The sequence below is a fragment of the Mesoplodon mirus genome (genome assembly GCF_964341445.2).
Source record: "Mesoplodon mirus genome assembly, chromosome: 11".
In the NCBI taxonomy this organism is placed as follows: domain Eukaryota; kingdom Metazoa; phylum Chordata; class Mammalia; order Artiodactyla; family Ziphiidae; genus Mesoplodon; species Mesoplodon mirus.
In genome coordinates, this window is record NC_138987.1 from 97,638,144 (window position 1) to 97,653,548 (window position 15,405).

Consider the following 15,405-nt stretch of genomic DNA (forward strand, 5'->3'; position numbering starts at 1 on the left):
ATAATGCAGCCAAATGAGCAGATACAGTCCCTGTTCCCAAAGTGCCTGCATTGTCACCGGCAGAAAGATATCGGAAGGGGGAACAGCGGGATGGTGGCAGTGACACTGGGTGGTCAGGGAAGCCCCCTGGGGGAGGTGACCTTGAAAGTTGCAATCTGAAAGACAAGAAGGAGATGGCTCCGTGGAAATCGAGGAGAGAGATTCCAGGTGGACAGACCAGCCAGCGCGAGCCTCCCTAACAAACCCAGGAGGGAAAGACTCCATCCGCCTCTAAGGCTAACCTGTCACCTCTAACACGGAGCAGGTTTTGCTCTCCAAACAAAGAGGTGTTTTTTTCTTTAAACTTTGTTCTATATGAAAACAGACTGTCAGAGTTGGCTCCGAACCCATTTGCTAGGCTGATGGCGATCAAACAGAAGGCCCTGGTGTCCTGATGACCGTGAGTGGAGCCAACACCCTGGTGTGTGGGGCAAGAAAGGGTTGGGACCTGGGACCGCATCTAATTTCCCCTCCACGCCAGTAACAAGATCTCAGCTACTTGACAAGCGGTCCCTCTCCCCGCCCCATCGTCCCTGCCCCCTGGAATTCTTGGGCAGAACAGCTGCGCTGGGGTCTCAGTTTTCAATGAAACCGTAAAATACTCCTGCGGGTCCTTAAGAGGATGGCATTTATGACTGGGGTGGGCCAGCTTCCATGCTCAGACACCCCCTCCCCAATTCCCAGGCTCACCAGATGCCCACAAGTCCCCCAGCCTGCTCTTAAACCTCTGGGAATGGCAGCATGGGTGCCTCAGAAAGTCCAAGCCCAGAGCACGCTGGTGGAGGAAAATGACAGGCAGATCCAGGGAACAGGAGGACCTTTGCCAAGAAGCACAAGAAGCCATCCAGCAGGGCACCCGCTTTTGTCCTGCACCTCAACTAGAACACCCACCACCTAGCCCAGGCACACAGCTGCCTCGGGGAGACTGCTCTCTGGCTTGAGGACAGGAAAGCCCTCACTGGCTCTGAGAGGGGCAGCGGGTGTGACCCACATTCCTCTCACCCTCCCTGCCCCTGCCCTGGGCTCTTCTTTTAACGGAGTCTTCAACCTTGGCCAGGGCCGATTTACCAGGAAGCTAAGAAGCTTCAAATCCCCTCACTTGCTCCAGCCTCCTCCAAAGGCTGGGAGGGGCCTTAGCAAATTATTCACGTGTTCCATGGTTTCAAAAACCTTGTAAAAGTAAGATTAAAATTATTCTGATATTAAGAAACAAATAGTAACAAAAAATTTCAGATCACACTAAAGTATTAATTCATTAAGAGGAAGAAATAAATTTCCAATAGAAATGATACATTTCCTATAGAAGTGATGAGTAGGCTCTTAGATTGTTATATAATCCAATTAAAGGAAAGGAATTAGTTACATGTTCATATTGGAAAAAGGATTTTCCTTCCTTTGCTGATTCAACATAAACTGCTCTCGCTGATAAAGATAACATAATCTTACCGTAGGAACAATGATGGCAGACTGGTTAAAATGAGCATTTAAGATCAATCACCACATTAAAAAAGAGACATCTTGACATTTTTTTTTTTTTTTTTTTTTGGTACACGGGCCTCTCATTGTTGTGGGCTCTCCCGTTGCGGAGCACAGGCTCCAGACGCGCAGGCTCAGCGGCCATGGCTCACGGGGCCAGCTGCTCTGCGGCATGTGGGATCTTCCCGGACCGGGGCACGAACCCGTGTCCCCCTGCATCGGCAGGCGGACTCTCAACCACTGTGCCACCAGGGAAGCCCCATCTTGACATTTTTCAGCTGCTATGTGGAAGAACCTTAAGAGAGGTTTTCCTAAATTTGGTAACAATTCTGAAAATGTACTGTTATTACCAAGGATACAACCTGAAAAGAACTTCCCTGAAATATTAATATTAAAAAACAAATTTTGATCAGTCATGTTACAGGAGAAGCTCAATTCTCTTTCTGTCTATAGAAAATAATATTATAAAACTTTGTCAGATACAAAGAATATGCAGACAAAAAATAGGGAAAATAAAGTATTATAGACGTATTGCCAGGCAGTTAATGAAACTCTTAGTATTCGGTTTTCTATATTTTCTGATTTTTTAATTGTACCTGTAAGATTTTAACATTTATAATTTGCTGTGATTTATTTTTCTTCTTTAAGTACCTGTATTCATTTGCTAGGGCTGCCATAACAAAGGGCTTGACTTGGGGGCTTAATTTAGGGAATGTATTGTTTTATAATCCTGGAGGCTAGAAGCCCAAGATCAAGGTGTCGGCCGGGTTGGTTTCTTCTAAGGGCCATGAGGGAAGGATGAGGCCTTTCTCCTTGGCTTGTAGATGGCTGCTTTTCCCCCATGTCTTTAAATGGTTCATTCCCTCTCTCTCTCTCTCTCCCTCTCTCTCTCTCTCCTAACTTCCTCTTCTTATAAGGGTACAAGTCAGATTGGATTAGGGCCCACCCTAATAACCTCATTTTAACTAAATCACTTCTTTAAAGACCCTATGTCCAAACACAGTCTCATCCTGAAGTACAGGGGTTAGGACTTCAACACTTGAATTAGAGGAGGGGGCACAGTTCAGTCCAGAACAGTAATCCCATCTTGTGTTATTTATTCAGGGGAATCCACATATTTTTATAAAGTTTTAAGCACCAGAAAAATCTGGATCCAGGCACATGGGTATCTCTTTTGTTCTTAGAATCACCTCTTCTGAAGTTCATAACCTCTTGCGTACGAGAAGTCTTTGCAATTCAACAGACATTGTTGAGGACCTACTGTGTGCCGACCACTGCTCACACTATGACCTCAGCAAGGATGGCCACGCCCTGCTTCCCCAATGCCCAGGTGTGCTGAGTGCTGGGAGGGGAGGCACCAGGTGCTCTGGAGCCCAGAGCAGGAGCAGGGTCAGCTTCACAGGAGCGGGACCTGGGCGGTGACACCAGGCCCTGCATGCAGGAGGGCTCTGTACTTGGGGTTTAATGTTTGCTGTCACCATCTTGAAATTCTTAATTATTTGCCTTTTGCATGGGTCCTTGCAAATTCTGCAGCCAACCCTGGGGCGGGAAATTTATGCAGCTTCTGGTTACGGCCAGGTTAGCTCTAGAAAGCTGGTTAGGGTTTTCCCTTCAAAAAAGTAGGAGATGAGCACCCTAGGAAGGAGATTCAGCGTGTGCCAAGACGTGAGCAAGAGGCAGGGAGTACTGCGTGTGTAATCTAGAATTCTCCCTCCTCGTGAGTCAGAGGGAACGAGCTGTGTGTGGAGAGCGTTCTGGTTTGAGTGCCTGCGTTCACTCTCCCCAGGGTTCAGCATCTTCATCTGCCAAAGGGGGAAACTCACAAATCCAAGAGTCCAGACGTCACACACACGCCTCCTCTTCTTTTCTGGCATCACTTTCGAGTCAGAGCAGGGAGAGATCCTGTGTGGGATGAAGGTTGTGGTCAGGGAAGGATCCAGAAGGACAGGGGAGCAGAAGTGCCACGCCAGGTCGTGGAGGTGAGAAGGTCTGAGAGATAGGAATTCAATCAGTGGGGCCGTTCTCAGTGTTCCTGAGAGAGGGACATGGCCAGAAAAGGGGCTGGGCGACACCGTCAATGACCCCAAGTACCCAGCCAGAGGGCTTGGGACTCTGAACAGTGGGGGCTCCTGGAAGCGTCTGGGTGGGACCTGATGAAAGTGGCATCTGATGAAAATTCGTGTCTGGGAGAAATCCCACACAGCTCCTTTCCAGGTTGGATCACAGAGAGGAAAGCCAGCTCTGCTGAGGGCTCCTTAGGGTGGGGTGAGACCCGGCCTCGTCTGCCCCTCAGCACAGGACACACCATGCAGAGGAATCCACGGGGTAGCCAGGAGCCTCATGCTCCCAAGGCCTCCAGAGCTGAGCTCTGTCTTCTTCCCCCTGCCCTCCGGAGGAATTGCAGCCCGGCTGCCCTGGGGTGAGAAGGGAAGCCGAGGTTGCCAGCCCGGAACAGGGCCTGTGCGTTCCAGAGGCTGAGCGAGGTTGCACAGCCCACCCCAAGGAGGCTGACTCCACTGTGCTGACGGTCACACGGACACACACGAAGTAGGGTTATGTCAAAAGTTCAGGAGGAAGCATGACAGGATGAGGAGGAGAGGAAGCAACGCGGACAGCGCAACTATCCCGGGACTGAGACCCAGCATCCGGACTTCCAGCTGCAGGAAACCAGGAAGGGTAGGGACTAGAGCTGGCCCTCCCGCCCGGCCAAGGGGACCAGGGAGTGTGCAGAGTGATGCTGAGTGACGGGTCAAGCCCAGATGAGGGATGGAGTGGCCCCACTGCATCCCGAGTCTCTCAACTTCCTTCTCCAAACCTCGCTCTCAGCCTGCCAGGATGCCCCCACCCCATGTCTTCCCCTTGGTGACTCCAAGCAAGTCCATCCTCCAGAGAGGATGTACCAGAGCATCCTCGGATCTGCAGTGGGACCACCGCAGGGCTGTTCCCACTCCAGGCAGGCCTGGGTCTGCACAGATGCAGCGGGGCAGCCAGTGCCGGTGGTCCAGGGGAGCAGGGCACCAAAAGGTGGAGAGACGAAGCTTGGGGTCCTTCCTGACAGATGAGACACATCTGTTGAAGGCCCTTCCCCTGATTAACTCCCACAGGACACAGGAGCTCCTCTTCTGTAGGACTAGGTCCAAGCTGCCATGGCTTGGCCCTGGATGTCCTCAACCTTTATATCCCAACAACACAAACCTACCAGTTGGCTTGAGGCAAAGAGCCCTTTGTTTGTGCCCTAATGACAAGCTGTCGTGGAAGCTGTTGGAACCCTGATCAACTCCCACAGGACACAGGAGCTCCTCTTCTGTAGGACTAGGTGCAAGCTGCCACGGCTTGGCCCTGGATGTCCTCAATCTTTATATCCCAACAACACAAACCTATCAGTTGGCTTGAGGCAAAGAGCCCTTTATCTGTGCCCTAATGACAAGCTGTCATGGAAGCTGTTGGAACCCTGATCACACTGCATCACGGCTGTATGTGTCCATCTCTCCAGGAGGCTGCGCTGCATCTGTATCCCCAGGCGGGGTTCCAACATGGAGCTGGTGCTGGGGAGGACGGAAGGGACATGGCCCATCTGAGGCTGTGCAGTGGGACCGGGGTTCCAGGGTTCATACCCGCAGCTCCTGACGGGCATGCTGGGCTCTGCTTTTCTGCTCTCCGTCTGTCTCGCCTCTTGCTAAACTGAAAGCACCAGGCTGGGGCAGTGCCTCGCCAGCAGCTGGAGCATGGGCAGAGGAAGGGGGATGCAGCAAAAGAAGCCCTGGGACATCAGGACTCCTTTGCTTCATGACCTCCTTACCCATCCCATTGGACTGCGCTTTCAGAGCCTAGGGTATTTTTATAAGGGCTTTAGTAAGCTTCCAGATTCGGTCTGCACTTAAAAATCAGAAGTGCTAGAAGATTGACTTAGACTGCAGCGTGAAGGATCTGGGCAAGAGAAAGAGAGACTTTTCCCTCAAATGAGGGTGGAGATGAGCAGCCAGGCGTGTGCGTCTGCGTGTTGGGGCCAGCTGGCTGGCTCCCATCTCTACGGGGGTTGGGTCGGGGGAGCCAGTGTCAGGGGAGCTTCCGGGATGCCACGTGGGCCGCCAAGTGCCTTGCGTATGTGTTTGCCTTCCATCCTGACGACACCCAGTGAGGTGGGCAGAGCAGGTGTCGTAAACTGAGCAGGAGGCAGCCAAAGGGAGCGGAGGACAGACGACCAGCACCCAGGCAGAGGGAGTGGCGTGTCTGGAAGCCCCGGGGCAGAGTGGGGCTTGGCTCCTTCCAGGATTCTCCTAAGAGAGAAGGATCTTTTCTTTTCCTGATTGACCAATAAGCTTTCAAGGAGCCCAGCCAACAACTGGCAAAGGTTCTAGCCCGGAAAATAGAACCCCGCTGGGTCCTTTTGGGCCAGAATCTTCAGAGTTTGGCTTCCCAGCATCTGATTTTTCCTTTAAAATGTAACCTGACATGTCTCCAACAGCCGCATCCTAGAGCTGACCACTGAGCAACACTGCCATGGAGTGACGCTGGTGATGCATATTATTTCCATCTTCCGTGTCATCTCCAGTGGAGGTCCTTCCCCAGACCCCTAGAGGAGTCCGGATTCCACAACCCGATTTGCTTCCACTAAGCTTAGGCTAGACCCATTTGTAAATGGAGAGGCTCACCTGTGCTGGATTATTTCGAGATGAGTAAGAGATGTTCTTTGATAATTTCAAGCATGCTTCTGTCTTGACAATGAGTTGTCTATTGTATATCTCTACTTTACTATCCCATGGGTACCTCAAACTCCTTACCTGTCATTCCTGTCTTCAAACCCACTCGTCTTGCAGTCTTCTTGACTTTGATCTAGAATCATCATGCTTCCAGAAAATAGTGGTCATAGTGGTCATCCTCCTTATGTCTTCCCCTCTCATCTTCCACATCCAACTGGTTACCAAATCCGATTGATGCCATCTGAAAAGTGCTCCTCTCATCCCAAGTCTCTCCCTGCTCCCTCTGCCTTGTCCTAGTCTGGATCCTCCCTTTTATAATTCATTGCTGATCTTCCAGCTCTCACTCCATCAATCTGCCTCCAGTCCATCCGTCAGTTATTCTACCACCAAAATCATCTTCTTAAAAAATCAAGGAAAAAGCTCTTGTTGATTCCTCATTACTTAATAAACTAGTGATTCTCAAAGTGCACAAAAACATCTCCTGGGAACTTGTTAGAAATGCAAAATCTCAGGCCCCACCCAGACCTCATCAGTCAGAGGCTCAGGTGATGGACCCTTCAGGTGATTCTGACGCTAAAGTCGAGGGTCCTCAAGCAATCAAATCCAAACTTTATAGCCTTTCACACATGGCCTTGAGTTATTTGGTCCCAACTTCTCTCTCCAGCTTCCTACCGTCATAAAATTCTCCTTACCCCAAACCTTTTACTTTTCTCTACATGTGTTAGACCCCTTCACCACCCTGCACTTTTGAAGGCTGTTCCTCCATCTGGAATATCTTTCCCCTCAATCGTCCCTGTCAAACTCCTACTCATCCCTAAGAGCCAGCTCAGAGTTGCCTCCTCAGGGAAGCCTTCCGTGACTGTTCCCAGCAGCATTTTGTTGCTCATTTTGTGGGTTCCTGGAATGCTTTTGCTGACAATCTAGTTATATCTGTTTTATCTGTAGATTTGGCTTCACCATAGGGAGTGGATTTCTATCAGGTAATTAGAGCTGTTATAAAATAGCACCAGCTCCTGGTGAGCAAGTGCTTATGGAGAGGATGTGAACGGTATCAAGGGTACTCTCAGTGGCTATACCCGAAGGTCGCATCTTTTCTACTCACTGTTCTTCCAGGAGGGATGACATCTCTCGTGCTGAGTCCATACAGTTGAGCTGGGTGCCAGACACCTAATAGGCATTCAATGGATTAAAGAATGTATTGAATGGGTAAAAGATGGATCTCTGATATAAGTGAGGATGAAAAGTTCCATCCAAATGTGAAATTCCTGTCTTCTATTCTTTTGCAAAAGCCCCCAAAGGAGATTACAGCCACATTGATCTTTATGTTTCAGGGCAAAGCTACAACCACCAATCCAGCAAGTACAGCAATTGATAAGTTACTGGGTGTGGGATGGATGGTTTGGGGGGTTTGGGTGGGAGACCCGCTCCTCCTTCCCACCTCCTGAAAGTCCCTGCTGCAGGGAGCCTCTGTGCTGGTGAGTCTGGCATCTCCCCCAGGTAGGTCGATTGCTGTGAGTCCCTGCTGTGTTGACCCTTTAATTGTTCCTTGTACCCCATGCCTGCCACCCTCCTCACTCCCCCACCTCACTGAGATTCAGGTCAAGGTCCCCTGAGGCACTCAGCATCCTCCCCATTGCTGTCTTCCTCAAAGAGTGCAGAGCATGTGCTTCCAGACCACCCAGACCTCCCGGGCTCCCATCTGGACACGTCCCCTTACCAGCTGTACCACCTTGGGTAAGTTACTTAACTTTCCTTGACCAGTGTCCTCAACGGCACAGAAGAGAACTACTGGGGTGTACACGGAGCCTTACAGGGAAGCAGCAGCCAGTACATGATAACCATTACTATGATTATTTATTCTTCAGTCTGACCTTACCTTCCCACCCCTCACCCCAGCACCAGCTTCCAGCACTTTCCTGCCCAACCAGAAGGCCCACACCTTCAGCCCCTGCTGTTTTGGCTGCTGGAATCTGCCTGATGCCTTTTCTGCCTGTAAATCCTCAACCCCAACCAGCCTGTTTTCCAGCCCCAAGAGTGTTCGTGTTCCATATGCTCCCCAGCTGGCTCCCCAGCTCCGAAAGGTTAAACTAGTGTTCTAGAACATTCTTTTCAAGCATGACCTTTCCTTAAAAAAAGGCAATACATCCATGGTTGGGAAATCAAAGCAGCTACACACACACACACACACACACACACACACACACACACACAAACACACACACACACGACTACGTGCAAACACGCTCATGGGCGCCCACCCACCTCCCTACAACTCCATGTGAAAAGCCATCTAACTCATTAAGCTGTGCTTCACCATTTCCCAGTAAACTTTTCTGTTTTCCTGCCACGGAGGTTTCTGTCACAGCACACGCAATGTCATTACTGACCCCTGCACCAAGTCAACTCAGCCAAACTCCTCAGAGGTAGCCCGCCTCTAGAAAATTCTCTCGATATGTTTGGGCCTTCGCCTCTCCACATCATGGGCCCTCCCCACCCCTGGCCCCCACCTCAGCCCATCTGTGCTCATTTTGTCGGCCTTTTGTACCAAATACAGGTCCAGGATGGAAGGAAACAAACCCGTGGTCCTTCAGAGCGCTTGCGTGCTTGCCATGGTTCTGCTCCTCCGAGCCGGGACACCTTCCATCTGGAGCCAAACAAAAGCCCCGGGGGTCCCCGTCAACCCAGAGGCGCTTGCCTTTCAGCCTGTGGTGAAACACGTGTGCCTCGTGAGCAGCCCACTGGCCTGCTGTAACCTGAGAAGTGAGTGCAAGGAGTTTGGGAGGTCTCCTTAGATCTGGGGCTGGGAACCTGGAGGACGAAGGTTAGGCTGAAGAAGAAGGCTCCAGGTCAGAGAACCAGTCCTCGGGGGCTGCGGCTCTTCCTGGGTTTGTGGAAAAAGAGCAAGGCCAGGCCTCACGGGGCAGCCGGCATGGCTTTGCACGGCCGGGGCCATCCGAGTTCAAAGCCTGGGGGATGCGTCTTCCTGGTGAAGTCAGACAAATCTCCAGGTAGCTGGGAGGTGTCGACACGAATTTCTTTCCTGCACACATGTTCGGAGGTGATAACATACACGCATATGGTTTCTCCAAGCCCTGGTGGTTTCCACGCCGACTAAATGAACTAAAAAGCAGACGTACACACACAGACATGCTCATGCATGGATGGGGAGGGAAAAACAACCAAGATCTTCAAAAATGCCAAACCCTAAACACCAACCTGGAGAAAGCATTGTTGGACATGAGAGACAGACAGACAGACAGACCTATAATACAAGAACAAAGCTGTCCCATAAATTTGCAAGAAGGAACAAACCCCATAGCCACCCATACACACACTCTTCAGAAAATCACGTGCGTTGCCAGTAGTTTTGCTGAGAAGGGTTCAAGAGATCTGTGGAAGGGAAGTGGGTGAACAGGGGACTGCCTCCCATGGGGTAGGTGATTAAGACTCTTTAATTAGGATCAATCCTCCACTGTGAAGTTGGGAAATTCCTACCGGAATTCCAGAGTGAAGGCTCCTGAAAATTTCCCCAAACCTAACCACCAGAGGTAACCCAAAAGGGGCTTCTGATGGGCCAGGAACTGGATATTTTCATTACATTGCAAAATGATCTTATGAAGTAGGCACTATCCTCATTTTATAGACAAGGAAACAAAGGCTCAGAGAGGTTAAGTAACTTGGTCAAGTTCACACAGCCTGTAGAGGGGGGCGTCCTTATGAAAGGGCAGAGAGAAGCCCCCACCAATGGCCAACAGAGCTTCTGAACGTGGCATCCATTCAGGAAGAGAGGACTGGCAGCCTGGATACTGCCCCTTTCTGCAGTAGGAGCTCGGGATGCTGAAATGCCCACTTTGGGACAGGTGAGTTAGCCAAGGTCATGCCACCACTGGCAACAAAGTCGGGCCAGAACGGGCCTTCCCTCCAGCCAGGCTCCTCTCCCTGCAACACACCTCTCTGTTTAGCGAAGCTCCAGCAAGAAACCAGGCAACAAGGGAAGGTGACAGAGAGCAAGTACAACTCCAGGAGCCAGACACCTGCCCTCCAAGGCCCTCCTGTCTCAGAGATGAGTTGAACTGCCAATCATCTCAATGGCAAATGTGTGCATCAGATGCAAAAGGCCTCCTGCGGACCTTGTGGAAGGCTCTGCCCTGGCCCGTGAGTCTAACACGTTGGCTTTGGCAGACCTTGGATGCCCTCTTATGCCAGTATAGCTGCTGAAAGGGAACTGTGTTCCCCAGCATGGGGACGGAAACAGAGCTGCCCCACAGCCTGAAGCCCGGAGCTCCTTTCAGGCCTGTTTTCATCATCCCCAGGTTCAGCTCTCCCCTGAGCTGCACTTACCCCGGAAGCAAGCAGCTCCAGACTCGCTCTCCACATGTAGGCAAACTCCTTCCATTCCAGGTGGGGTCCAGGACTCAGCCCTGCTGTTTAGGAACTATGCCTTCCCAGGCTGGACTCTGGGGTCTCCGTCACCCAAGCCTGTCTCCCCAGGCAGCCAGACCTTCCAGACAGGCCCTAAACCCATTGGGAGTAGAAGTTCCAGAAGAGGAACATAAAGGCTCCTTAACTCCAACCTGAGAGCTGGGCTTGGGTCAATCATAAGACTCCCAGTATCCTACTGGCATGTTTACTGTGTTCTTGACATAGGCTCATGAAGCAGGAGCTTCCAAAGGTTTCCACACAGAGAACGAAGCTTTCCATTTCCCTAGGTCTGTGTGGTTCATTCTGGAATGCGAGGATGCAGGAAGGGGACGGGAAGGTTTTAGAGATGAGGAGACAGGACAGCGTCAGCACTCAAACAGGGATTTCCACCCTCCTTCTGCTACTTACCTGCTCAGTGGCCACGGGCAGGTTAAATCCTCAACCCTCAGTTTCGCCACCTGTAAACCGAAGATGACAAGTGCTACCTCAAAGGATTTGTGACAACTTACGGTGGGTGGCAGCATTTGAAAGTGCCCAGCATGGGGTGGGTACATTGTAAATTCCTCATTTCCTGCCCTCATGTTTTGGTCATCCAGAATCGAGTGCGATCTGACAATGCTCATCCCCAAAGCCATGGCTGTTTGCTGAGTCTGCTTCAAAAGGGTCCTATCCCATAAGGGACACAGACGCTATTAGACATGTGTGTCTTTTATGGGAGGCCAGATCTCGGGGCACAGGCTGCTCCAGGTATCGAGGGCACACACGGGCCTTGGACGGAGGCAAGGCAATCCAGAGAAGAGAACAGACAGGGTTTCAGGGCAGTAATGCAGGGTCCATAGTGGTATGGTGGGTACCTCGTGTCTCTGACCAGATGGGAGATGGGGGTCCTTAGGCGCCACACCCTGGAGGGTGAACTGCTTCCCAGGGGGAAAAGCACTTGGAGGGCATCACTAGTGTCTTCCTTGGCAGGACAGGTGTGGTCATCATCAAGTGACCCCTTGGCTGTTGTGGACCCCTCCTGGGATCAGTAGGCACCCGGAAATTTCCCTCCAATTGGGGTTTTTACATCTAAGGGGATGAATCAACCAAAAATGATACAGAGCTCATGTATAGTAGACTCTAAAAAAGCTGAACTCACAGAAGCAAAGAGTAGAACTCTGGCTGCCAGGCGCTGGGGATGGGGGAAGAGAAGATGCTGGTCAAGAGTACAGGTTTCAAATTTTAAGAGGAATAGGTTTGGGGGGAGCTAATGTACAGCATGGGGGCTATAGGCAACAGTACTGTACTGTACACTTGAAAGTTGCCATGAGGGTAGCTTCTAAATGTTCTCACAATAACAACGACACTTGTGTGAGGTGAAGGATGTGCTCACTAACCTTATTGCGATAAACATTTCGCAATATATACGTGTGTCAAATCATCACACTGTACACCTTGAACTTATGCAATGTTATATGTCAATTATATCTTAATAAAGCTGGGTGGCGGGAGAACAAAAAAAACCCCACCAAAACCCAAAAATGATACAGAGGAACACAATACCTAAGTAAGGAGAGGGAGGGAAGGGATAAGGAACTTCCATTCTTGAATATCTACCCTCTGTTGGGACGCCTACCGCAGTAATATAGCTGAATCACGGCAACCTGTGGGGTAGGCAAGACCCATACCTACATCTGAATCTCTGACTCCAGGAAACCTGGGCTCAGGGAGCCTTCAAAACCCTGCCCACAGTCACAGGGGGTAGCTGGAATTTGAACCTAGGTCTGACTCCAAAGCACCAGCTTTTTTCAGTTCCCCCTGCAGCACCAAGAGGGAACAGCAGAGGAAGGGGAGGCGGGGCTCCAAGAGAATCTCTTAGGAGCACATTTCTCTTCTGTGTGCCGATGACTCATGATCCATTTCTGCTTCTGGGTAACCATACAATTATTTCTTTTTTTTGTTTGTTTTTTGTTTTTTGTTTTTGCGGTACGCGCACCTCTCACTGTTGTGGCCTCTCCCGTTGCGGAGCACAGGCTCCGGACGCGCAGGCTCAGTGGCCATGGGTCACGGGCCTAACAATCTCAAACCCCCAAACAACAAATGTGCTGAAAAGAAACTTCCAAAACGAAAATTGCCAGGTTCAACGTTATTGTTTCGGGACTGTAACATTGTAACTCTAATTGGCAAAACTGACAGCAGAGAAAGGCAAGTAGGTTCTGGGCAGTGAGCTTGTTGGTCAGAATGAAGGGTGCGGCTCCGAGCTGCCCAGCATCACTGCAACAGAGGTGGTAACAGTTCTTTTAGTTAATGAGTCAACCAGGAGGCATCCCGGACGGGGGGATATAACTGTGTCTACACACAACTCTGACATCAGCCGATTTTAACAAGTTTACTAAAACGACAGTCATGGCCTTGACAATACTGAATGCAAAATACTGGTGTACACAGATTTTACAGGGCGGTGGCTCCCAAGAGCCAGGTTACAAGGATCAGGTTTAACAGATGGGAGAGGCCTGAGGGGAGGCAAGCACACGGATTTTATTGAGAAAAAAAGCTTATATACTGTAGGGTTGCTGAAGTTTAATAAATAAAGGTCAACTTATAATATATAAAAACAATATAAACATTTATATGCTACGTGCATATTGTATAATTTAAAGTAATAATTTATATATGGGGAGAGATGCCAATTTATGTTCTTCCGATTTTTCTCGACAAGGCACACACACAGGATGTGTCTATCCGTATCCACCGCCAGCCGACCAGCTTGTTGTTTTCTGACGTCAGTGCCCGGACGTAGGTTTGGGAGGTTTTGCACTGTGAGTTCCAGTGTTTGTCGTCAATGCCTCTGCAACCGTTCTTGACAGGCCTGGCCTCTTTACATCTCGTCTCATAAAAATATTGTTTGACGGGAGAGTTGCCGGTTTTGATCTCCCCCAGCACCGTGACCTGGTGTCCCCGAATGTCGATGGCCGATGACTTGTCGGTCACCCACAAGCTCTCGCTGTCACACACGGAGTACTCCCCGCGGTGACTCTTGTGCTCCGCATACCTCTTCCTCCGCGCCGTCCTGTTGGTCGCCACGGGGTTGCCCACGTCCTCCTCCATGCGGTACAGGGGAGGGGGCTCCAAGGGGGCGCTGTCACTCAGCAGGACCCGGGGGGAGTTGTAGCGTCTCTGATGCCGCAGCAGTTCGGGGCCCATGGCCGTCACGGGCTGGAATTCCGACTTGGCGGGCTCCCGGGGGGCCTCTGCTTTGGGCAGGGTGCTCTGGTAGTTTTCCTTCACGTCCACCATCTGCTTGGAGAGCTTGTTTTTTAAGATATCTGCCTGGATCAGCTTAATAATCAGGGAATTGAGCGAGTCTTCCGGCAGGCTCCTTTGATCCATGCTGTTACCTTGGATGCCACGGAGATAAGCGAGAAATATCACATAAAACAAGATGGACATCACCTTGTTCACCTGTAAGATCTGAAAAGGAAACATAGGTGTTAACAGAAGGTGGTGGCCGCTGGGTCTGTGTCATCCTGAACCAGAGGCTGAGGATCCCTGTGAGGCAAGAGAGAGAGCAGGGTACCACCATCCTAGGGGAGCATCAAAGCGCCCCTGTACTGGCCAGATACAGAGGCTGTCTAGTTCTCTCCCCTTCCCCTGGAAATACTGCCTTTTACGAGCCCTCCTTTCTTTCCTAGATGTCCAAGTGCCTTCACCACAACAATCTTTCCTCCAGCATTGTGGCTGTGTGAGAGGGAAAGAGGTGTGTGTGTGTGTGTGTGTGTCTGTGTATGTAAGAGAGAGAGGGCAAAATCATCTTTTTCACAAGGAAACCAAGAACATCACTGGAAGCCTACAGCCTAGAAGAGTCAGGTCTTTCCCGAAGACCCGGGTCACAAAGAGGCAGGTGTGCTTGACTCCAGGCTTTCAACCTCCATCTCTTTCCTGGACAGATAGCACCTGTCACCTTTGCACCTGATGTCTACCATCTGCAGCCTTCTGCTGTGTGTAGATGACGTCCTGCCGCTTCTTTATTTTATTTATTTATTAAAAAATTTTTTTGGCTGTGCCATGCAGCATGTGGACTCCTAGTTCCCCAACCAGAGATGGAACCCATGTCCCCTGCAGTGGAAGCAGTGGAAGCGTGGAGTCTTAACCACTGGACCGCCAGGGAAGTCTCCTGCCACTTCTTTAAAGGTCCCTTGAGCCTGAAAAGATCACATCCCGCTCCACCTTGGCAAAATACAAAGAAATGGAGCCTGAAAATTATAAATGCGTACATACATTTTTAATTAAAAAAATATCAGTGGCCGTAGCTTTGCAATTGCCTCAAGAATCATAGTTCTCTTGCCCCCTCCAGTGCAGCCCCTGAGATCTCTCAAAGGAACAGATACCCCAAGGCTGGGGGTTGGGCCCGTTGCTTCTACATCCATAGCATCAGAGACGGCTGGTTCTTGGCCAGCCTGGCAGAGCTGTTCTCTTGCCCTTGTAAATGACCATGTGGGCTGCGACCTATGCTGTGAGAGGGCCTGAGTGTCCGGTGCTCTGCCGACCTCTCCAACGGACATGCTTGCCAAGGTGCCCACCTGATCCCCAGAGACCCTCTTCACAAGACAGCAGCCCCCCCAAAGCACCACCTGTAGAAGATGGAGACACAGCTCAAATTAATGGGCTACACTTGCCCTGGAGTGCAAGATTCCCTGTTAATTTTTCATGTTTGACTTTTTAAGTTTCCACTATGAACTGTTTCTTTCTTTCTTTCTTTCTTTCTTTTTTTGCAGTACGCGGGCCTCTC

General features: G+C 50.5%; 1 protein-coding gene across 2 annotated transcripts in view; it reads right to left on the reverse strand.

The window, feature by feature from the left end:
- Positions 1–12,933: 12,933 nt before the first annotated feature.
- Positions 12,934–15,405, reverse strand: part of NTF3 (neurotrophin 3) — a gene marked incomplete at its 5' end in the record, with an annotated part of 66,698 nt that continues 64,226 nt past the window's right edge. For both annotated transcript variants that reach the window (XM_082636287.1, XM_082636288.1), the window contains one exon: positions 12,934–14,087. In XM_082636287.1, the coding sequence (XP_082492413.1) occupies positions 13,308–14,087 (780 nt within the window). In that variant the 3' untranslated portion in view covers positions 12,934–13,307. The remainder of the gene's footprint in view (positions 14,088–15,405) is intronic.